Raw genomic sequence first — 23,706 nt, 5'->3', positions numbered from 1 at the left:
GCAGACACTTAACAACTGAGCAACCCAGGCGCCCCTTCCTCTGTATTTTCCTATCAAATATTTTTTTAAGTGCACATAATAATATGGGATTTATATTCTCTCTCAGAGTAAGGGCATTTTAGTTGTTTCTATGATCCCAAACTGAAAATGTAGTTACAATTTTATCTTGTCTCTGAAAAAATAAGGAGACCTCCATAAATTACCAGCATCATCTTTAGTTTAAGAATATATTTATATACAAATATTACATTGTGTTTTCAACAAGCAACACAATTATACTCAAGGAACTTTCAGGTTGGTAGAGATTTTAAGGCTAAAATATCTATTTAGTTGAGTAAATGACCATTTGGGTCATAAAGATTTTTATGGGGTATGAGCTCCAAAATGTCCCTCTACTGCCACTTCAGAGTTTAATGACCTTTTAGGGAGTGTCTTCTTTTTTTTTTTTAAGATTTTATTTATTTATTTGTAAGAGAGAGAGAGAGTGAGAGCGAGCACAGGCAGACAGAGTGGAAGGCAGAGTCAGAGGGAGAAGCAGGCTCCCTGCGGAGCAAGTAGCCCGATGTGGGACTCGATCCCAGGACGCTGGGATCATGACCTGAGCCGAAGGCAGCTGCTTAACCAACTGAGCCACCCAGGCGTCCCTAGGGAGTGTCTTCTTTATGACAAATTAAAATTGCCCCTTCTCTAAGTTAAGCTCATTCTACTTAGGTTGGACTTTCAAGGAGATAACATAAGGCTCTAACGTACTTGTCATTTTGCTGCTTTATTATTTTTACCCAAAAGTTTGTAACAGAAAATAAATAAATAAAGACAAGTACAAATGAATTTAAAAAGATTTCAAGGTGTTTCTCCCCCTCTTTCTCTAAACTAAACATGTAACTTCCCTGAGTTGTTCCTCACTCCTGTCAATGCCCATTTTGCTGCCCTTTCCAGTGCCTCTCCAATGGATCTGTGTCCATAATGAGCTATGAAGAAAATAATTGAATATTATTAATTTAAAGTGATCAGTTTAGCACTCTAAACTAAAAGCTCAATGACCTAAGTTTAAGAAAAAGAATACTCCGGAGTCATGTTCATTTTTAAAAGTACAAAACTGTTGACACATATTCAATTTGTAGAATGCTATGATTTGAGTTCAGACAATTACTCTCATCTTGAATGTCTGTGATTAACTTTTAACCATTATTAAATTTCATGATGTTTCAGCTGGACCACTGAGGGGATTTATCTTCTATTTGCAGATAAGTAATTCTATAATAAGTAATTACGGTAAGTAATATTGTACTGTTACAATACAATGAGGCTTAAATGCATACTTGAGTAAGGGGAAAACATACTTTGGAATCTATTATTATTGAAGACTTTTGAACTCTATATGATGAAGGAACCATGCTTTGACACTGTTAGCATTACTACCACTATCAGTGCTGCTCTACCCTAGAATTTTTAAGGCTCTATACACACAAAGAACTTACGGAAATCACTTTTAAGAACTACTGTACTTAACTACCAGACTTGGGATCATGAAATACACTCAATATTTTAAACTGTATTAAAAATGATATTGCTTATTACTGTCACTTTATGGCCAAGACAGGATATATTTAATATGGAAAGCTCATACTTCAGTTTTTATAAATTTTTATATTTTTAAAACTATACTATTTTAAAACCAATCATCATTGGCACCGGTCCAAGTGTATCCCGTATACTATGTTAATTCGGTAAATATTGGTGGAAGAGGAAGAGAAGTCAAGGAAAACGCCAAGAGCCGAATTCGTGTTTCTCTAGTCCCAACGCCAGTAAGAAAAGAGGGATACAACCTCGATGACAGCTTCCAGCAGGATGTAAGAACAAAGCAAGAGGCAGAGTGTGCTAGTCTAACTAGAGTCTGTGCACAAAGGGAAACAGGAAAGGGCAGTGGCTCTGAGGTCCCATCTTCAAATGAACCTGCTCTCCAGGCCACCAACATCCCCAAGGGTGGCTCCTGAAGAACTTTTCTGGTTGGAAAATATAATTTGAAAATTACCCATACAGTGTGGATAAGAATCTCAGAGGAAGAGTCACAAGACCTAGGCTCACACGCTAGATCTCTTTCTACTAGCTCTGAGCTTCAGAAGTACTCAGTCCTAGTTCCCTTAACCTCAACAGGGAGACAACCTCTACCCTGTATGATGATGACAAGTTGAGAAAAGCTAGATAAGATGGGAAACACACAAAACAAGCTTGTCAGGTGTGATCTAGTGTGCGAGTGTGAAATACAGTATGATTTCACAGCATTTTATACGCTGTGTTATATGTAAAAACACTTTCCCTTCCCTACCACTCCCCCTTATCAAGGCAACTTCCTTAATTCACGGTCAACAAAGCAGTCCAGTGCTACCAAAATGAAAGGAGGTCCAAAAATTGGATTAAAAAGAAAAAAGTTGGAAGAACAGATGCATAGAATTGTTCCCCACTGCTTCTCCAGCTAACTCAAGGTCAGTTCATCCCCCACTAATTTCCAAGAGAAGGACTCCACTGACACATCTATTAGTTATTTTAAATGTCCTCTGGCCTATTTTAAATAAACCTTATTTGTAAGCACTTGTAGAAATATACAAAATATAAAAAAAAACTCTTTTCCCCAAGCCTATACTAGCTTTCACAATTATTAGGTAGGATATCAACATCAATATCAGATGCCTTCAATCATGAAAACTGAATAAGGAAAAACATCAAATTCACTTGTTTAATACAGACAACTCAAACAGCTTGAGATTTCTGGTGGAGATTTCTGGTAAGACTTCCCTAGAGGTGGTATTTGGAAGAGCGGATACTCTTTAAATACACTATCTGTGGCAAAGCTCTGGAATTAGCACTCCTAAACATAAATGCACAATTTTTGGTTACAAATCGTGTTACAAAGACCTTGAGACACAAAGCTACTCAATGTATCTTTCTTGCAACTTTATATCCATAACAAAATATTGGGGAATGTATAGGAGAATTTCCGATGCACCCTGTGGAAAACTTTAACCACAGGATTGAGATGAACGATACCACTCCAGCTTATTTCTCTTGAATCTTGGTTAAGTCTCTTACTCGGTAGATTGTGCGATTATCTTCCCACAGAAGCTGAAGATTAAAGAAATATTAAAATAGCAATGTTTTATCATATTGAATGGGCTGACAACTGCATGTCAACCATGTGGAAATCTAAGTAATGTGGGTGCAAACATAACCTCAAAGACCAATGATGACATACAGCTTACACGTACTCAGACTCGACACTATCCCTCTGATGCCGGCCCCCACCACTCACCCGACCCCTACCCCTGCTCTTTTCACCTTTCTGAATGCCAGTGGAAGGCCTCTCTTTAAAGGACCCTTGTAGCGGAAGCGGAAGTCCACACACCAAGCTGCTTGCCTTCCTACGTGCCTGCCCATTATTGAGTAGGAGAATTATGACATCAGCAGCATGTTCGCCCACATCCCCTGATCCACACGCTACCATGTCACAGGATGGATTTCCTAAGAAGAGCTGCTATCTTTACTACCTTTAATTTGAATTTATTCTGATATAGGCTTGATGTTTGGTGATCTATGAAACAACAGCGGAAATGCATGTGGCATTTAGTTGCTCTTCTGTTGACGGCCATGTTAGAACATCAAATCCAGACACCATGCAGGGTCCCACACGGGTACTAAAGGGTGGGAAAAGACTAACTCAACAGTCTCAGATTTATGCTCCCGGTAAACCATCCTGAGCAGCACCTAGAATTTCACATTGTTAGAGCTGTTAGTTAGAAGTGTGTGTCAGTGCACAAGTTTCAGTGCAGCCTGCCTTTAATCCTACTTGGAGCAGGCTGGGGATATGGGCGGGTGGGAGGGGTTCTCTTGTGCTTTCCACAGGCCTACGGAAAGCTAAGCCAGCCAAAGTATTTACAAATAACTGTAACCAAGGGCATCCGGCTGACCCAGTCAGTAGAGCGTGCAACTCTCGGCCACAGGGTCATGAGTTCAAGCCCACATTGCGCGTAGAGCTCACTAAATAAATAAATAAAATAAAAAGTAACCACAAGCAGTGAAAGAAAATAAAGTTCCTCACCATATGAACCATTGCCAACCATCAAGACACGAAAAACCAATCCCAAAATCTTATATATAAAAACTGCTTTAAAAAAGATTTGGACATGAGACCCCATTTGAGACACATTAAAATACTGTGCTTTGTGTACCTCGAGTTCATAATTTATAGAGGACATGTAATCAATTACCTCATATTCCTTCCACGAGCCAAACTCAATGTATTCTCTACCATAAAAATGCCAGAATGACCAAGTTGCCTAAAATATTAAAAGCAAAGAGAATTAGGTTAATGTTAAAAATTCTTTGCTACCTACAAGTTATGTAATTACTGAATCTGTGGGTAAATATTAACTGCCATACAACTGGATTATTTTTTAAATACGTCTTTGCATCACTGTTATCTATATTTTTAAGTTTCCTATTTAGAGAAAAAAGAAACTGTTTTGACTAGACAGAGAAGGAGAGAGAATTTTTATTTTTCAAAGAATAAATACACTAACAATCAGGAAAAATACAAGTCAGGGGAAAGAATGGAGAGAAGAATTCTTTGAAAGAATCTGTACCTCTAAATTGTGAAGACAGGAGACCAAACAGATTGAGAATCAGCTTGCTAACTTATTGTCTGGAGAGAAGCAAAAGCAAGAATGGATTAGCAGCTGACAGACCTCTGCTCATTCCTTAAAAATAATTAACTAAGATTTGTTTCTTTAAAAAAAAACAAAAAAGCAAAAACAACACCTAAATAGGTCACAAAGCTGAAGAAATTAAGAAATACATGATTACTCAATTTTATGAAAATTTTGAAAAGAAATCTTTGGCTCGGGGAGAACACGCACAATTACTTTTAAACTAATGATTTTTATTTGCTACTAAATTAACTTTAGGGTAACGCTGAAATACAAACACGTATTTAAGTGTATTTGCTTATTGTATATGTTCATACTCTTTTTGCCCTAAATTTGACCCATGGTACCAGAGATGAATTTAGTCAAGAGTATATCTGATCACTTAGTCAACCATAAACAGCATCATAGCTGCCTGGCATGATATAGTTTTGTTTGTTTTCTTTTTTTCTTTAAGGGTAAAGATGACATTAAGTGACAGTTGCCATCAATTTTTATGTTGGTCCATTATACTTAGAAAAATAACACAGAAAACAGGCACAGCTGAGTATATATGAACAGGCAACCGTCTAAATACACAGATTTGGGGTTACTTGAACAAGACAAGGATCACGAAAATAATCACAGGTGTTTGCTGTGTACTTAGTCGATTACAACTCAGATACAATAAAAAGTGCAATAATCCACACTAATGAACACACCAGAGTTATCAAAAAGAACTTGGCAATTGTAACCCTATTATCAGATTTTCCTGTTACTTTATTGTCATTATGAAACACAGGATATTTTCTGACATGATGTATTACACACGATTATTATAAACTACGTGACTAAACAGTATTTTGGAACAACTTTGAACACCAGGACTGAGTTTTATGTACCTACAATTAGATGTTTCTAAGATAACTCTACTGGCTCCTTTGTTTTTTTCCTCCAGTGACCCTCCCTGACATTAACTTGTGAAGTGAATACCAAGTGAGAAAACTCAAGCTCATCCACAGCCATCTGTGTCTTCTACTCCTCTCCAAACAGGTGACAAGCAGAATGTCCTCTCTGAACACCTTTCACCCCCTCATCTGATAGGAACATAAGTGCTCAGGATCTCTTCCTTTCTTGAATGATCACGAGTTCCTCAGCCACCGTCACAGTTCACTGACGATGCAAATGTGTGCTTGCCACTGATCGTTTTATTTTTTCTAAAAGACTTTATTTATTTGAGAGAGAGAGCACGAGCAGGGGAAGGAGCCAAGAGAGACAAGGAGCCGAAAGAGCCAAGCAGGGAGCCGGAAGACATGGGGCTCAATTCTGGGACCCTAGAATCATGACCTGAGCCAAAGGCAGATGCTTAACCCACTGAGCCACCCGGGTGCCCTCCAATGATCATTTGCCAAACTTAAAATCTGATTCGTTTCTTAAAGCCTGTTCTCATGTAATATGATTCAATTATTCATTTAAGACCCAACTACAGCTCTTCTAGGTCCCACCACACAAATATTAAACGCACACAGTCCTGATGCACTACCTTGCCAATCACAGTAATATGCTTCCCCCCGCAAGGCCCTAACAGTGGCCCCCCGAGAACTCATTTTCCACCCTTCTTCTCACATCTCTGGCACAGCTGTTCAAATACCTTCATCTTGTCCCTCCACATTTATTGAGTGGCTGCTGTGGGCCTGGTGACATGCTGGTGGCTGGTTAGGAGAATATAATGGTGGCCAGTCACTCTGCACTCACCTCCCATCTCGCCTGCCCCGCCCCCGGACCACCGTAACTTTTTCAGTGGCAGTACCTGTCCTGCAACCCAGTGATCTCTGTCTTCTCATACCCCACAACTAACTAGGAAACACATCCTGCTGATCTGTCATTCCCATCAGATAATCCAGTCCAGCACTACCCTGAGACCCAGGGAAAAGGGGCCACTGCCCTGGGCCTTGTGCCTTAACTTCTGGCCAGATACTTCCCCATAAAATGAGAAATCTGCTCAGCCCAGGGCCATGCTCTCTGACTCTACCTCGGCAAACTCCCAGGACTCAAATTCCCTTGCGGAGCCCCAGAGGTTCATTCCCCGGGCAAATGGAGATGCAGGCGTACCCACCTCCAGGCCCAAGAGGTGGTCAAGACACAGCTGGCTTGCGAAGAGTAGGGCATGCGGACTCACTATGGCGAAGAGTCTAGGAGATGGGAAAAAGGAGGTGGACTGCAGGACAGGGGCAGGGTGACAGAAGGCCAGTTCTCTCTTTGCCACTATATTCTAGAACAGAACTCCTAAAAAATCTGAGAATTCTAAATGGTCATCCATCTCCTTACAAAACTGTACTGGTCAAATCAGGAGGCAGAGAATATTTTACTTAATGGTTAACTAATCCGCAGCATTTAAGTATGCAGAGATATAATGAGTGTGCTCCATTTGCATTCTTATATCCACACGTGTTAGGAATGAAACAGGTTTCCACATGATACTTCCACTCAAATTTCCCCTGCTCCCATCTTCATGAGAACCTACCAAACAATGATTATTACAATGTAGCGCAGAGGCATAGCAGTAAAAGGAGCATGAACAGCATCTCTCACTGAAGATCCTAGCATACAGCACAGTAGGCGCTTCTAATCTATACCAAATTCTTTCACACCCTTCGTGTAGGACACCGCCCCTCAACTACCCCGGTCAGTATCTACATCTTACCCCTGAACTAAAAGTAAAAGCGTGGCAGAAGGGGGATTCTAACCAAGTTCTTTCTGAAACCAAAGCCCAGGTTCTTCTCCTTCAACTTCCTTTCAGATGATTGCGAGAAGTTTACCTGGCTTCAGACCCACTCCCCGCTCGTCTACACAGGCCTGTCAGATCCATCTCCCTACAGCGCCATATTCACCTTCACAGGATCCTCGGGTCGGTTATACTCCGTCCAGTTAAGTTCTAAATCCTCAGTTGATTTTCCTTTCCACTCCCTCTGCTTCATTATTTCCCAAGGAAGGCTTCACACCACAACCATACCTGGCTCTCCCTCTAGCACACGCTTCTTTCTCACAGCCCATACACCTTCCAGATGTACCTCATGTCTTCCCTCCTTCCCTGAAGACTTCTGTAAATTCACTCCAGACCAGTTTCTGTGAGTCCCCATTTTTGTGAACCCCCAAAGTACTGACGGTCCCTGTGCGCTCAGCATGGAGGGAACCCCAAAGGGCAGGATATAGCGTTTGACTTCAAATCCCTTCATGGAGTTAATCTCGTTGGAAGGCAGCATAAGAAGGGTCTGGTAGGGCGCCTGGGTGGCTCAGTGGGTTAAGCGGCTGCCTTCGGCTCAGGTCATGATCTCAGGGTCCTGGGATCAAGTCCCGCATCGGGCTCTCTGCTCAGCAGGGAGCCTGCTTCCCTCTCTCTCTCTCTGCCTGCCTCTCCATCTACTTGTGATTTCTCTCTGTCAAATAAATAAATAAAATCTTTAAAAAAAAAAAAAAAGGGTCTGGTAAAGTCCTTCTAGAGCACTTGGCTGAAAGTCTGTTGGAGCATATATTAGCACGGTCTACCGTGTTATGTCTGCATAATAATTAGCAGTCACTCTTCTATGATAAGCACTTAGATCTTAAACTTTTTGAGAATCACAGAGAACTCTGGTTTCTGTGCGTTGTGTCCAGTTTGTCAGCTCTCCTTCCACCCCTGGAAAAAGCCAGAGTTGTAGTTTCTGCCCATTTCCATAGTGTAAATACACCTGACACGGCTGGTCTGGAGCTAGCAACCGGACATCGGAATGTGGTGTTAAGTGGAGACAAGCAACACTGACTCTCTCCAACTGGTACTGATCGGCTTCAGTCTGTCACTAGTATGTGTCCCCAGTCAACATATCAGGAAATAAAATGGGGAAAGGTAATAACTATTTCTTAATTCAAAAATTACAATAAAACCACTATATCTTAACATAAACTTATTTTTATGAAGTATATCTAGGTTTTCCAAAAGATTTAATGGGAAAAGTCATGTTGTTTTACTTTAACACACTTCCTTGAATGTCTTGCTTTGATAAAAGACAACTGGCTTCTCCCATTGACTTCCACACTCAATCTGCTGCTTTGGTTGTATATATTAAGAAAATGCAGTCTCACGTAGACATTTAGTTTTAAAAGGAAGGACGACCCTAGGTATGCTCCCTTCACATTTTGAACAGCATTCATGTACAGTCTTTAATTTGCACAAAACACTTTGGTGTGAAAAGACCTTACTGATCGTGTGTTACCTAGCAATTCCTCCACATGAATAACTCTAACTTCAGACCACACTGAAAAGCAAGTTTATGCTATTTCATATGCATGTGTGTATATATCTGCACACACATGTATATACATGTGTACACACACACAAAGCATGGCTCCTCAGTTCAACCACTCAAAGTGGTAAGAATATCAAGGAAGAAAAAGATAACATGCAAAAGACCAACTGAAAACTTCCTTTGTAGGAGCAAAAAAAAATCTATAAGAGAGAATATTTATGAAGCTAATGCATGAATCCTCACTGAGCTGGGCATAATATTCAATTAAACATAAAAGGTATAATTATGTTCCACATTTTTACAAGTGGACAGTTGTACCTTATGTACAAGATGACAAGTCAGAGTTACTTATTCACGGATGTCAAACAATGGCTTCCATCAGAAGAGACTCCTATTTCGTTTGATTCTGAAATTCAAAACTCCCCAACTTAATGTGTTTGGCAATATTTAATTCTTCAAAACTGATATCATTAAACGGCTTAACAATGTAAGCACATACATCATACTCAGGGAGAAAAGAATTCATTGATTTAAAACTAACGGAACTACTGGTAACAGCTAGTGGTTTTATCTGAAAGACTGTATCTGTGCGACATTAAATGCCATTTTTCCCTGGCTCTAAGTATCACAGTAGCCTGGCATTCCCCCCTCTTAAAATATCAAGGCAACATTAAGCATTAAGCACGTTCTGTACCTCCTCCGTTCCTTAAGCTTAGGCTGAAATTACCTTCTTCAAAGAACTGAAACAGGATAGCCATTGCCTAAACCAGTGTAAATCCACTAGCTACTTCAAACCATTCTATTTCAAACCACTTCTATTCTTTTGAAAATATTATCTTCTCATTAAATTAAGTGCCTTATGGTCTCTTTAGCAACAACAAACAGAATACATTAAAATGTAAACCCTATCCCATAAACCAATGGTGAGCATGTTGAACATTTTTTAGGGGCAGGCCACAAAGGAGCAAAGGTGATTGGGTTTTTATGGGACTCCTCTCTTGCCTTCCTTCTTAGCTGAAGCTCCTGATACTGGTTTCCGGCTCTCCTCTATCAACGAGGTAGTGTTAACACAAGATAGGGCACTTTACTCTCTCCTGTTCTTACAGTTCTTTACATGGAAGAAGAATCTGAAGAGAGGCTAAATGCTTAAATGATGTAAGGCTTACTGTACATACTTACTAAAATAAATAAATCTTCTCTAATCTTTAAATTCTACCCTTTGTGCAGGGAGCAAGTCCTTTCATCTGTCAGCGCATAATGTTCCTTATCACTTATCACTCTTTTCATCTTTAAAGATCCCACCCCGAGATTGGATTCTGTGAAGAGGGGTCACTTCACAAAAGCTTAAAACATCTCTATCCACTGACCAATGTTGACAATGACTCCACAAAATATATCCTGCATAACATCTCTCTTTGAAAACAACTTTGTTTCTAATTCTACCCAGCTCCGCGTTACCGTTTTCAGCGGCCACCTTCTTCTGCAAAGCCTTCCTCACACCCTACCACAGAGAGTGAGCTAAGCTAATGACAATCCCAGCAACTCTAGACTGTCATGCTAACTTCTCTAGACAGGCTCTTCTCCTTTGAGCTTTCACTTTTTCATTATAACCCAACTGAATAGGTAATATCCCCATATTTACATAAAAAACCAGAGATCAAAGTAGTTAAGGAATCTGTTCAAGAACAATTAGCTATAAAATGACAAAAACAGAACTTGAACTCAAGTGTCCTCTACTCAAAAGACCAGGATGCACACCTTTTCCTGACAGTTTTGCAAGCTGACAGTCCCCACACAACATGCTTCAGGTGTTGGTCTTTTTTAAGCCGAAAACCTTAGTAGTCATGGATATTTGTGTACATGGACTAAGCAGACGATTGTCTCACATAGTATAGTTCGGGGCTTTGTGAAAATTTTGTAGTTCCGTGCTAGTACTGCGACAGCCTTCTACCAATACTGTGACTGTCCTGACAAACATCTATAACCAAGATGAGCTGAGGGAGGTAACCTTCCCACAAATCTGCTTCATACCATACCTGTTGTATTGTGTGCTTAAGAGTGAGCTGTGATCTCACACTCACAGACTGAACCACGGGGCATGATGTCCAGGCTTCGCAAAGTAGAAGACAGGGACAAGGTCATGAATGGCTAGAATGTGTAGCAGGTCAGGCTACTTAACTGCAGAACTATAACTCAGAATCATCGACAGGATGGTTCCGTAAGTGCTACACAGTCGCCCTGTAAGATACAGACGGAACAGTCAAGCAGCAGTAAAACTTCAGAAATATGACTAAGGTAGCACCAGCCACAACCCCAATTTTTTCTCTAGAAAAGAAAACAATTCACTGTTGTGAAAGGGATGCCTAAATTCAAGTGTTAAACTCAGTGTGGCTCTACTGGCTTATTAAGGGATAATGAGTATTAAAAATATTTCAGAAATTAATAACCTAGTTGCTAAAACTTCCAAAAAGTTCGAGTTCTGCCTAGGAAAGGCAGTATTTGCATTGGATCGGAATAGCAATTCATTGTTTAGCAGAAACAAGCCACTCTGGGGGTGCCAAGCTGATCCCTGGATCTATGCTGCTTCATAACAGATCCTCTAATAGGAAGCTAGTGATAATATTAGGTGGGGGCATTAGAATATCTTAATGGGAAAACGCCACTGCTGATAAATATTATTATAGAAATGCAAAAGAGCACACCACTCAGTCACTGATAAACATCTCTACCTAAAGCAAATTTATTATAAAATAATAATAATAATGTTTGTACACCAGTTACTTGTTCTATGCCATGTGCTTGCTTAGGAGGTTGATTTTACCTTTAGCGGAAGCTGTGTATTTTCTAATCTGTTTAGGGCAGCTGTCAAGTAATCAGAGTGAGCGGTGCCATTTTAATAAGGAAGTCTTTTAATGAAATATAATAGGTCACAAATACCTAATTTCTGCTCTTTACTGTAATTGCCAGTCTTTACTGTAACTGCCACTTTAACAATCTTTTCCAAATGCTGACACAAAAGATGAACAAATCAAGGGTATTAGCATGTGTGTGTATTTACAGCTTATTGCTGTCAAAGGCTGTAGCTCCACTCCCGACTCCCAGCAGCTACAGGAAGATCTGTTTCTTCTGATGGAGGCATCCTGTTTCAGGTTATGAGTGCGTCTGAATTAATCTCTTTTTCACGGCTACACAAGCACACACATACTCAAGAAGACACAGGAGACAGGTTGACGAAGTTCTAGCACAATATGACACCTTCGGGGATATGACAGACACTTTCACTGTCACTGTGGAGGACTGGACATTTTACTACTTTCTTCTTCTTCAATAAATCCTCGGTACCACCAGGTATTGGCTCACAATTTCAAAAATCATTGTTTCTATATAGTTCAAATAGCCTGGTTTTCAGAACAAATTTTTTAAAATAAATAAAAGTGAGTATTAGTTTTCTACGCATGGGCACGCAAGCTGCGATCAGGAAACTCCAAGGAGTTGCTGCAAAATTCAAAGAGGAGATCACAAACAGAGAAAACGCAAACGTGACTTTTTATTTTTAAAAAGCACATTCACCGTAACTGTTTTACCAGAGCTCAGTTCTAAGTTTATGATTAAAAAAAAATTCCCTGAAAACTTCTTTTACATGATAATCCTTTTACTTTTTGTGTGTGTGTGTGTGTGACCAGTATCATTTTCAATTTGGTACTATCCTCGCTATTCTAATATGAGAAGTCCTCTGCACAAACAGTAGTAGTTTTATACGAAGTTTGCCCATTTTTGAAAGGGTAAGCTTCCCCAAATCAAACTAGCTAACTGTGAAAAGAAAACCATGACAACTGTTTGTACCTCTTGCTTTATTATTACATCCGGCCTGGTCACTCTTAGAAATTCAATCTATTATGGTTGCTAGGAGTCTGTTGCCGTGCGACATAGAAGGGTATGCTGGGCTTTCAGGCTAAGGAGTGCTAATAAACCTGTAGGCTCCCCTCTAGGAGTCTGACCAGTATGCTTAAAGGGCTTAATACTTTTCAAGAGTGATTGGCTCACAATTCAAGACACATCCTATTAAAAACAAGTCACACTGAGAGATTTCTAACAAAGGAACAAAATGCTAAACATACACAAATATTCAAAATGTATCCTCAGAATCCCTAACTAATTTGGTAAAACAAATAAAGAACAGAATATGATCTACATTTCAATTATACCACCTACCATCCCCACGTTTTTATTTCCATACAGTCCCCTAAAAGGTTATAACGGATATAAATGAATGGAGAAAGTTTCAGGGAGGGAAAAAAAAAAAGTAGTACTAAGTATCTTCAACTTTGATTTAAAAAAAAGTGTGTGTGTGTGTGTGTGTGTGTGTGTGTGTATCAGACTTATATAAAGTCCAATAATAGAAAAATAAATGAAAACTAGCAATCCAGAAGTACTGAAATCAACAAAACTAAATAGCATTCTCCCCACATCCCTCGGCCACAAAAAACACCAAAAAACAAAAAACAAGAACAACAGAAAAAACCATTGAGAAACTGAAGAAACTCTAAATTTCATTTTATTATAAAAGCAGATAATTTTTTTGGTTTTCTTTTTACCCCTTTTGGTAATGATTTTAAATTAATTCCAAATCTATTCTACCCCATCATATGCATATTCTAGAACTTTAAAGATTAACAAGAAGTTATTCACAGAAATTCACTACAATTAGACGGCATTACTTGAATGTAAATGAGAAGAAAAAAGATAGCAGTGTCTACCAATAAAATACTTCTAACAAATTACATGAAAAAGAGTTGAAAAGTGGGCAGAGGGTAAGAGAGGGATTCGCTCTACTTCAAAAGAAAAAACTGTATTGACTTTTATTTACTTATATTAGATATTAGGACTTTTCCATAAAATATTTGAAGACAAAAGTAGATAAAGCTGATTTATCATAAAATACCAAAGACCATAAAGATAAATAAGAATAAAATGATTTTACGATCATTACCTTAACTATGAATATTCGTCCAGAACTGTCTAACGATATTTTGGCTATACTGACACTGCCTGCAACTTTTGCAAGTTATAAATAAAAATTTTTTAAAAAGCCAGACAACATCTTCTCTACGCCCGTCGCAATATTTAGCCACTGTATCTAACTACTCTGAACTGGGAGCACTTTTTAAAATACTCTGTCAACTGCACTACCAGATCTTTTTTAAAGAGCCACCTGTCCTTCCCAATAGTTGTTTCTATTTCTTCTTGGTACAAACCACAGGAAGCAGAGTAAAGGAATTTAACTATTTTTTCTGAAGTCCCAAGAAACAACAAACAGAGGAATGCAGAACAACCACCCAAAAAAGAAAGACAAAGAACCCAATAATAAAGGAGCGGGGACTCAGGCCAAGAGGTGGAAAGGCAGCATCTGACCGAGGACCAGACTGAGGCAGGAAGAGAAAGGGCTGGCTAACAAGGCAGAGAATTCAAACAGCCTCTAAGCAAAGCCAAGCCGAGCAGAACAGAGCAAATGGGAGGAAAGGGACAGAAAGGGTGACAGACAAGAATGTGTCAGAAAGAGATAACTGAAAGAAAATCTGCATACAGAAACAGGGACTCCTTTCACACATGTGGAAATAAAAACCAAACATGAGAATTTTATAACCAATAATGTTATTTTCCTTGATCCATCCTTATTTTGTAAGAAGGCGTGCATGCAACAACTCTGAAAACGTTCTTAAAAGCAGTGATATCAGTAACGTTCATGATGTAAAAGCCAACTGGTTAGTTAACTGGAGGACTCAGTTTTACAATGAAGTCATTTGAATACTTCCCAATTCTCGCTTCGGGTAAGAAAAATTTCACTTAATTCCAAAGCTGCAAGACCTAACATGTGAAAACCTTATTAAAAGTAATAAAAATGATTTTCCCAAACAAGAACAAAACATGAAAACCCACACACCACATGTATGTACATGCACACACAGTAGTTAATAAAGTTATTAGAGCCGCATTCAACTTACGAGTTATCTCGTTCACAGGGTCTGTGCTGGGCAAATGTGCACATTTTTAACACAGGGACTTACTAGCTGGTCAGCTGCTAGTCAAGCGTAGTTAAACCATCCTGGGAGAATCTGCTCTGAAAGAGCCCAGGTTCTAAACTGGCTTCCTTAATACTCAGGTCCTGTCAGGCACTATTAACTAAAACGCAGTGGGGCAAAAAGAATAAAAATTTTTAAAAATGAGAATGGATGTCCCATTGTGGAAGTGTTATTGGAAAGAGCCTTCTGGTGTTTATTGGTATTTTATGTCTTTACAATCACAAAGCTGCAATAATTACAAATGTGGCATACCTAAAAGAAACCAAAGGAGTGAACCATAGAGAACAACATATCCAACCGTGGAATTAAGCCTCTTTTTTGCACATACCAGTTTTCTACAATTTGTAACACCCTGTCATATTCGATCCATTTCCCCACACCCACCACCTTCCTAAAAAAAAATAATAAAAAAAAAAAAAATTCAAAGATGCTCTGTGAATGCTGAATATTTACTGAATTCTGAATTTTAAATTTCATAAACTTTTTGTCAAGAATTGTAGGCTCTTTGATAAATCACATAATTGGGGTAAATAGCCAATGAATTTCAGGTTATTCTTTTTAGACGGTATCTTATCAAGTATAAAAAAGAAATCATAATGACAGCCATAAATACAACATTATTGCTCTTTCCTGCTGACAGAATATTTCCCAAAATGCATTTTTTCATATTATCTCTGTAATTTCTTTGGCCAATGTCAAAAGGAAGTTTTTAAATATTAAAATGTATAAAAGGAATGTGACACAAACACCCAATTAGAAGAGAGACATCAGTTAAAAACATATTTTAAAATTTCTTAAAAGCCACTTTCACTTTTTACCTACTAATACTCACTTTTATACATTTAAAAATTTGAAAAAAGGTACTGGACCAACTGAAAAAAAGGTAGAGTCCTGGACCAAGTGATTTCTGAAATGTGTAACTGAGGATACCGAAAACAAGGCATCTTGAGGTACCTCTCATAAATCCCAGGGACAGTTTCAGTGGTATCACATTTAAAATGCCCCAAACTTCAAAGACACATTATTTCACAATGGGGGGGAGGGGGCAAATACACAAAAAACTTGTTAGAAACCCTAAAAAGAAACGAAGCTATCTTCATGAAGAGATAAATGTTACTCTCTCACAGAGGCCCAGCAAACTTGTCTTTGTGGGGTCGACGCTAAATTCGGAAGACAGGGTAGCTGGGGAGTGATGAGGTATGGCTGAGGCCAGGTTAACCACGACTCGTTAACAGAGCAGAGTGATGCACACATGCGAATCATCTCATGATGCCGTCAAACTGTTCTATGTTTGTCTACGTTCAGATTCTTCCTTAATAAAAAAAGTTGGTGGGGGAGACAGATACAGATGAGGGGTGACACTAAATTTACGTTCTTTAATTTTTTTATGTATTTGTGTTTCTCCTGGTAGAAATCCCAGGCACTCAAGTTCAACAAACTCCGGCCTACCGGTTGCTACAATGTGGGCGCCTCTGACTCACTTCAGACCCGAATGCCTGGGTGTATCTGCAAGTATAATCATTTAACCAGCCTTTAAGGACGGAAACTAGGATTCGAAATAAATATTATATCTATAATTATGTAAGTTCAAACAGAGAAAGGGAGTTTTGTTTTGTTTAAGGTTCCACAGCAACTTCTACTTCCTTAACCTAAATACGTTAAAAACACCCTTATATTCTATTACATTATTTTATATATTTTGTACCATTTTTGAAGTACTCCAATACAGTACATCAGCCTCACATACTGTCACACGTTACATTTCATAATGGATGACAGGCACATAATGCTGAATATGTGACACTGAACTGAAATGGAAAATATGATTTTGACATTAGTACACTGAAAATCTCATTCTAAAAATATCGGCACGACAATCTATTTGTCAAAATAACAGAATTCTAGACAACTTGCTTCCATTAGTAACTTTTATTTATCTAAATAACCTCTCATTTATGTCTTTTTGCATATACGAAATTTTACAAATAAATTCAACGCATAAATCCATGATTAAAGATGACTAGATAATGATAGCGGGCTGTGCCACACAAACAGTGACACGCCAGTTTCACACACGCCGAGACACAGAAAAGCATCTGATCACAGAAGCCATCCATGCGGCGTCCTCCTCCGCTTTCAGTGAGCCACACCGGGCAAACTGAGGCCATAACCAACAAAACTATCCACCTAGCTAATTCTAATTTTTAGTTGCCTATCAATTGCGATTTTTTTACTTTGAACAGTCACGTATCAATTCTTTCCAATTCGTTCGGAGCACATTTTGATGAAAGTCACAGGTGTTTCAGAAGAGTCCAGCTTGGAAGCAGGTTAACATGCCCTCCCCTCTCAAGTAAAAGAACATACTCAATGTAGTTTTTAAGAGTCTCTTAATCTGCCTGTTTCCTTCTAGAAAACCACAGTTTTAGTCAAAATATCTCAAAAGAATGCAGAAGTGAAAAGGCTGTGTTCAGGGAAAGGCACATTAAAATGATAAAAGGCAAAGAAGAGAAACACAGAAGGGAAAGTCCTATACAAAGACAGACGGAAACAATCAGGACTCTAGTACAGGAAGGAAGGCAACCATCAATTAAATGTTATAAATGTATAAAGTCATAATTGAAAAACTACACAAAATCTACTTCCGTCAGATTTTGTTCTCTGTAAGGTCTTCCCAAGCTTTCTATTTGAAATGGCAAGCCCCCCATCACCTACCCTACTACCTCTATTCCTTTCTCTTTCTCCATAGCATTTACAACCATCTACTGTGATACTCATTCGTGTTCCCTGTTCCTCATTGCCAGTTATGTGAATGCAAGCCCCCTCAAGGCAGAGATCTGATCAGATTTGTTCACTGTGTATCCTCCACAGGACTTCATTGCTTGGCCCACAATGTACGTGCCAACATTTGCTCAATAAATAAATGGATGAATACAAAAAAGTGAAAATGAGCTTGTACTCCTAACCTGAATCTAGAAATTGAAGGGAACCCCTTGAGTCTTGAAGAGACTCACCCCTTGAAGAGAGGGTGAGGTGACTTCACAAATGGTAGTAAATTCACCAAACTCATCAACTCGAGATGGTAGTGAGCTAAAATACACAGATTAAAAAAGAGGACCGGATTGATCTGTAAATGACAGTTCACATTTAAAAACAAAGATTTTCCCTAAAGCTACCTTAAAGATACAAATGTAGTGATCCGAAGGGGCATGTGCACCCAAATGTTTAACAGTGTCCACAACAGCCAAACTATGGAAAGAACCTAATGTCTATCAACAGAGGAATGGATAAAGAAGATGTGATCTATAAATACAACGGAATACATGCAGCCATCAAAAGAAATGAAATCTTGCCTTTTGCAAAGATGTGGAAGGAACTAGAGGGTATTATGCTGAGCAAAATAAGTTAATCAGAGAAAGACAATTATCATATGATCTCACTGATATGAGGAATTTGAGAGGCAGGTTGGGGGCTTTGGGGGTAGGAAAGGGAAAAATGAAACAAGATGGGACCGGGGAGGAAGACAAACCATAAGAGACTCTTAATCTCACAAAACAAACTGAGGGTTGCTGGGGGAGGTGGGCTGCGGAGGGATTGGGTGGCTGGGTGATGGACATTGGGGAGGGCATGTGCTATGGTGAGTGCCGTGAAGTGTGTAAGCCTGATGATTCACAGACCTGTACCCCTAGGGCAAATAATATGTTATACGTTAATAAAAATAATTAACAACAAAAAATAAATAAATAAAAACAATAACAAAGATTTTCCAGGGGAAAGTCTCTGCAGTAGACATCAAAGCAAAGAAACCTCCCTTACAATAGTGCAACCCTTAGTGGGATATCACAACTGCAACCACAAATCTAACTGCTGTCACAGGTCCACTCTGATGACACCAGCTGCCTTGGGGCGACCCTGGAACTCGAGTCCTGATTCTGCACTTTTGACATCCCCAACAGGAACACTGAAGTTAGGCAACAAAAAGGTGAAACTCAAGAGGCTTGGGGTAGTCCACGAAGCCCCTCAAAAAACAAAGTTCTCATAATGCCCCCACCATGTTCCTCCCATAAGCAGCATCAGGAACTCCCACACCCTGCCACAACCAGAAAAAAAGGAAGAAGGTACTGGATCCTAAAAGTCACTCACCAACTTCTGAAACTAAGAAATTAGTTTTATCAGACACTAAGGAAATCTCAGGCAGGTCTAAAATTTCATAGAGAGACACACACACACACACACACACGTGTACAAGTATGAAATATATATACACCTACAGAGTTACTTAACAAAATGTCACCTGAAAGGTAAAAGAAAAAGAGACTTAAGGTCAGCCAAAATCTACTATAAGATGATGCTGTATTTGAAGAAATATCCAAAATTCATGAATTTATCCCATTACATCCATTTCTAAAGAAACAGCAAATAAATCCACTTGGGGGGGGGGTGGGAAGCATTGCTCTGGTCATTATAAAATCAGGGCTAGACAAAATCATTAAATGGTTAACCCTGTTTTCTATAATTTGATTAGAGGCGAAGATAACCTGAGGTTCAGTAATTACTCACTGATTACTTTCACTAAGAAAGGACATTGGGTTGTGTGCTGAGTTGAAGAAATTATCATGTAGTCTTCCGCCTTCAGGAAGATGACAAACAATTTGAAAAGATCAAATATTTATAAACAAAAAATACAAATCAAAATTCCCAATCAGTAGCAGGGTAATACATACATTAGAAGTGAACTCTTCAAGTTGGGAACCACTCTAATTTAGGAAAGATGAATTTAACTAGGGCGGAAAACACATTCTGAGCAGAATAAAGGAGAAGAACTAAGTTACAGAGAAACGGCCAGGCCGAATTCAGGTGACCAGAGGGGACTAGCAGCAAATGCCACGTACTGAGCCCTGACGTGTCGAACACAGTGCTGTTTGCCTATGTCCTCCGATGGAATCTTTAAAACAGTCTTTGAAGGTAGATCTTATTAGCCCTATTCCACAGAGTTTGAGTAATCTGCCTAAGGTGAAACGAATCATCAGTAACAGAGCTGAAATTCAAACCCAGGACTGTGTGTTCTGAAGTTCATGCTCTTGACCAATCACACAACACCCGCACACCAGCGCCGGCCACAGGAGAGATGAGAGCAGGGTGGTGGGTGTGAGTTTGAAAACGTACACTAGACTGTGAGCTTCCTAACAGCACTATCGTGGTTTTACAGCACTTGGTGAATATTTCTTAAATAGTGAATATTTCTTAAATACTACTCAATTCTGTGGAGTAGGAAAGGAGCAATCCTAAAATATACTGACCTGAAGAAGCAGAAAACTCTGGGCTACTTGAAAACATCCCTGGCAAAGAAGAAGTCCAACACCCTCTCTTCGCACATGACATGATACTGTATGTGGAAAACCCAAAAGACCATCCCAAATTACTAGAACTCATACAGCAATTCAGTAATGTGTGGGGTGCCTGGGTGGCTCAGTCATTAAGCATCTGCCTTCAGCTCAGGTCATGATCCCCGGGTCCTGGGATCAAGTCCCACATTGTGCTCCCTGCTCAAAAGAAAACCTGCTCCTCTCTCTCCCATTCTCCCTGCTTGTATTCCCTTTCTCATGGTCTCTCTCTCTCTCTCTCTCTCTCTGTCAAATAAATAAATAAAATCTTTAAAAAAAAAAATTCAGTAATGGAGCAGGATACAAAATCAATGCACAGAAATCAGTTTCTTTCCTATATACTAACAACGTAAGTGTAGAAAGAGAAATTAGGGGATTGATCCCATTTACAATAGCACCAAAAACCGTAAGATACCTTGGAATCAACTTAACCAAAGAGGTAAAGGATCTATACTCTAGAAACTACAGAACACTTATGAAAGAAATTGAAGAAGACACAAAAAGATGGAAAAACATTCCATGCTCATGGATCAGAAGAACAAACATTGTTAAAATGTCTATCCTGCCCAGTGCAACCTGTACTTTCAACGCCATCCTGATCAAAATACCAATGGCATTTTTCAAAGCGCTGGAACAAACAATCCTAAAATTTGTATGGAAACTGAGAAGACCCCGAATCGCCAAGGAAATGTTGAAAAGAAAAACAAAGCTGGGGGCATCTGGTTTACTGATTTCAAGCTCTATTACAAAGCTGTGATCACAAAGACAGCATGGTTCTTAGCACAAAAACAGACACATAGATCAATGGAACAAAATAGAGAGCCCAGAAATGGATCCTCAACTCTATGGTCAACTCATCTTTGACAAATCAGGAAAAAATAACCAATGGAAAAAAAGATACTCTTCAATAAATGGTGCTGGGAAAATTGGACAGCTATATACAGAAGAAGGAAACTCAACTGTTCACTTATGCCACACACAAAGATATACTCTAAATGGATGGAAGACCTCAACATGAGGCAGGAATCCTTCAAAATCCTAAAGGAGAACATAGGCAGTAACCTCTTCAACACTGACCACAGCAAATTCTTTGAAGACACATCTCCAAAGATGAAGGAAAAAGTGAAAATGAACTTTTGGGATTTCATCAAGATATAAAGCTTCTGCACAGCAAAGGAAATAGTCAACAAAACAAAGAGACAACCCATGAAATGGGAGAAGATATTTGCAAATGACACTACAAGTAATGGGCTGGTATCCAAGATCTATAAAGAACTTCTCAAACTCAACACCAAAAAAACAAGTAAGTCAAAAAATGGGCATAAGACATGAACAGACACTTCTCCAAAGAAGACATACAAATAGCTAACAGACACATGAAAAAATGTTAACATCATTAGCCATCAAGGAAATTCAAATCAAAACCACACTGAGATACCAACTTACACCAGTCAGAATGGGAAAAATTGACAAGGCAAGTAACAACACATGTTGTAAAGGGGGTAGAGAAAAAGGAACCCTCTTACACCTTTGGTGAGAATGAAAAATTGGTACAACCACTTTGGAAAACAGTGTAGCGATTCCTCAAAAATTTAAAAATAGAGCTACCCTATGACCCAGCAACTGCACTACTGGTTATTTACCCCAAAGATACAGATGTAGTGAAAAGAAGGGGCACATTCACCCAAAGGTTCATAGCAGCAATGTCCACAGATACCCAAACTGTGGAAGGAGCTGAGAGGCCCTTCAACAAATGAATGGATAAAGAAGATGTGGTCTGTATCTACAGTGGAATATTATTCAGCCATCAGAAGGATGAATACCCAACTTTTGTATCAACATGGTTGGGGCAGGAGGAGATTATGCTAAGTGAAATGAGTAAGCAGAGAAAGACAATTATCATTCGGTTTCACTTACTCGTGGACCATAAGGAATAACATGGAGGACATTAGGAGAAGGAAGGGAAAAACGAAGGGGGCAAAAATTAGAGGTGGACACGAACTATGAGAGACTATGAACTCCAGGAAACAGGCTGAGGGTTTTGGGGGGTTGGGTGGGAGGATGGGTTAGCCTGGTGATGGGTATTAAGGAGGGCACGGAATTGGGGTTATGGACATTGGGGAGGGTATGTGCTTTGGTGAGTGCTGTGAAGTGTGTAAACCTGGAGATTCACAGACCTGTATCCCTGGGGATAGAAATGTATGTTTATAAAAAATTAAAAAAAAAAAAAAAAAAAGGACGGCACGGATTGCATGGAGCACTGGATACACAAACAATAAATCATGGAACACTACATCAAAAACTAATGAGGTACTGTACGGTGACTAACTTAATAAAAAAATAAAAAACAAAAATAATAAAACATCCCAAGTACCTTCTTTTTAGAGGATTCCATTAATTCATATTTAGAAACACTTTCAATAAAATTTTATCTAGATGATAAATTCATAAAATATTAAAAATATATCCCATGTTCTAGATAATTCCCCTTTATATCCAACGAATACAGCAGCCAAGTATTTAGGTACTACGGTAACTGAATCTCTATATTCAAATCTCAGTTTAAGACTTTCAAGAATATAGCACTCTCTTTTCATCTGAATTACCTTAACATTTGTATTTTTCCTTCCAACCAGCAGGTACGTTGACAGATCAGGAATACAGTTTACTCCAAAGTAAATGATTTAGTTCTCCAACCCTCCCCCCCAAAAAAACCTCTTTTCTTCATTCAACAAAGAGCAAATTCAATTTAACACATTGTATTCTGAGTCTCTCAATTCAGATGAAACTGCAGCATTAAATTAAAAAAAAAAATCATGAAGACTAAGAATGAGGAACTTCTAGGCAAAAATGCAAGAGCTAACTAATATTTCATCATACCTTTGTTTATCATATCTCTTTTTATTGAAGGTGAAGATAAATCCAAAGGGAACAGTTTTACAAGAAAGGTTTGTCCCCGGGGACTTACCTTGTTAAGAGCAAATGACAAATGGTTTTCCCCTATAGGAAACCGACTCCTGTTTTATATAAATGTATCCTTTCAGATTTGGTACCACAAAGGAGGCTGGTAAGAGCATCAGGTTGCTGCTGCTCGAAAGTTCAGTTATTTGTCATTTTCTTGGTCTCTCTTGGATGGATGGTTTCAAATAATCAACAGGATTAGTGCTCAGATCGTGCAACTTTACCATGAAACAGGGCACCAAAACTAAGTTCAAGTGTGACCTCACAGATGTACTTACATAACACTCACACACACACACACACACACACACACACACACAATAAA

At 39.0% G+C, this 23,706-nt stretch overlaps 1 protein-coding gene across 19 annotated transcripts in view; it reads right to left on the bottom strand.

Annotated features, from left to right (window-relative positions):
• Positions 1–23,706, bottom strand: part of RFX3 (regulatory factor X3) — a 440,711-nt gene that overhangs the window by 248,729 nt on the left and 168,276 nt on the right. For 2 of the 19 annotated variants that reach the window (XM_082694407.1, XM_082694410.1), the window contains exon 1: positions 6,793–6,918. The exons of 15 other annotated variants lie outside the window; for them this stretch is intronic. In XM_082694407.1, coding sequence (XP_082550533.1) covers positions 6,793–6,845 — 53 coding nt within the window. In that variant the 5' untranslated portion in view covers positions 6,846–6,918. Of the gene's footprint in view, positions 1–3,336; positions 3,401–6,792; positions 6,919–23,706 lie in introns of those variants that run through there. 2 more of the 19 variants (XM_082694400.1, XM_082694401.1) reach the window with 2 other exon arrangements.

The sequence above is a fragment of the Mustela nivalis genome (assembly GCF_964662115.1).
Source record: "Mustela nivalis genome assembly, chromosome: 13".
Lineage (NCBI taxonomy): Eukaryota > Metazoa > Chordata > Mammalia > Carnivora > Mustelidae > Mustela > Mustela nivalis.
Note: the sequence above shows the minus strand (reverse complement) of the source record. Positions and strands in the feature narration are given on the sequence as shown.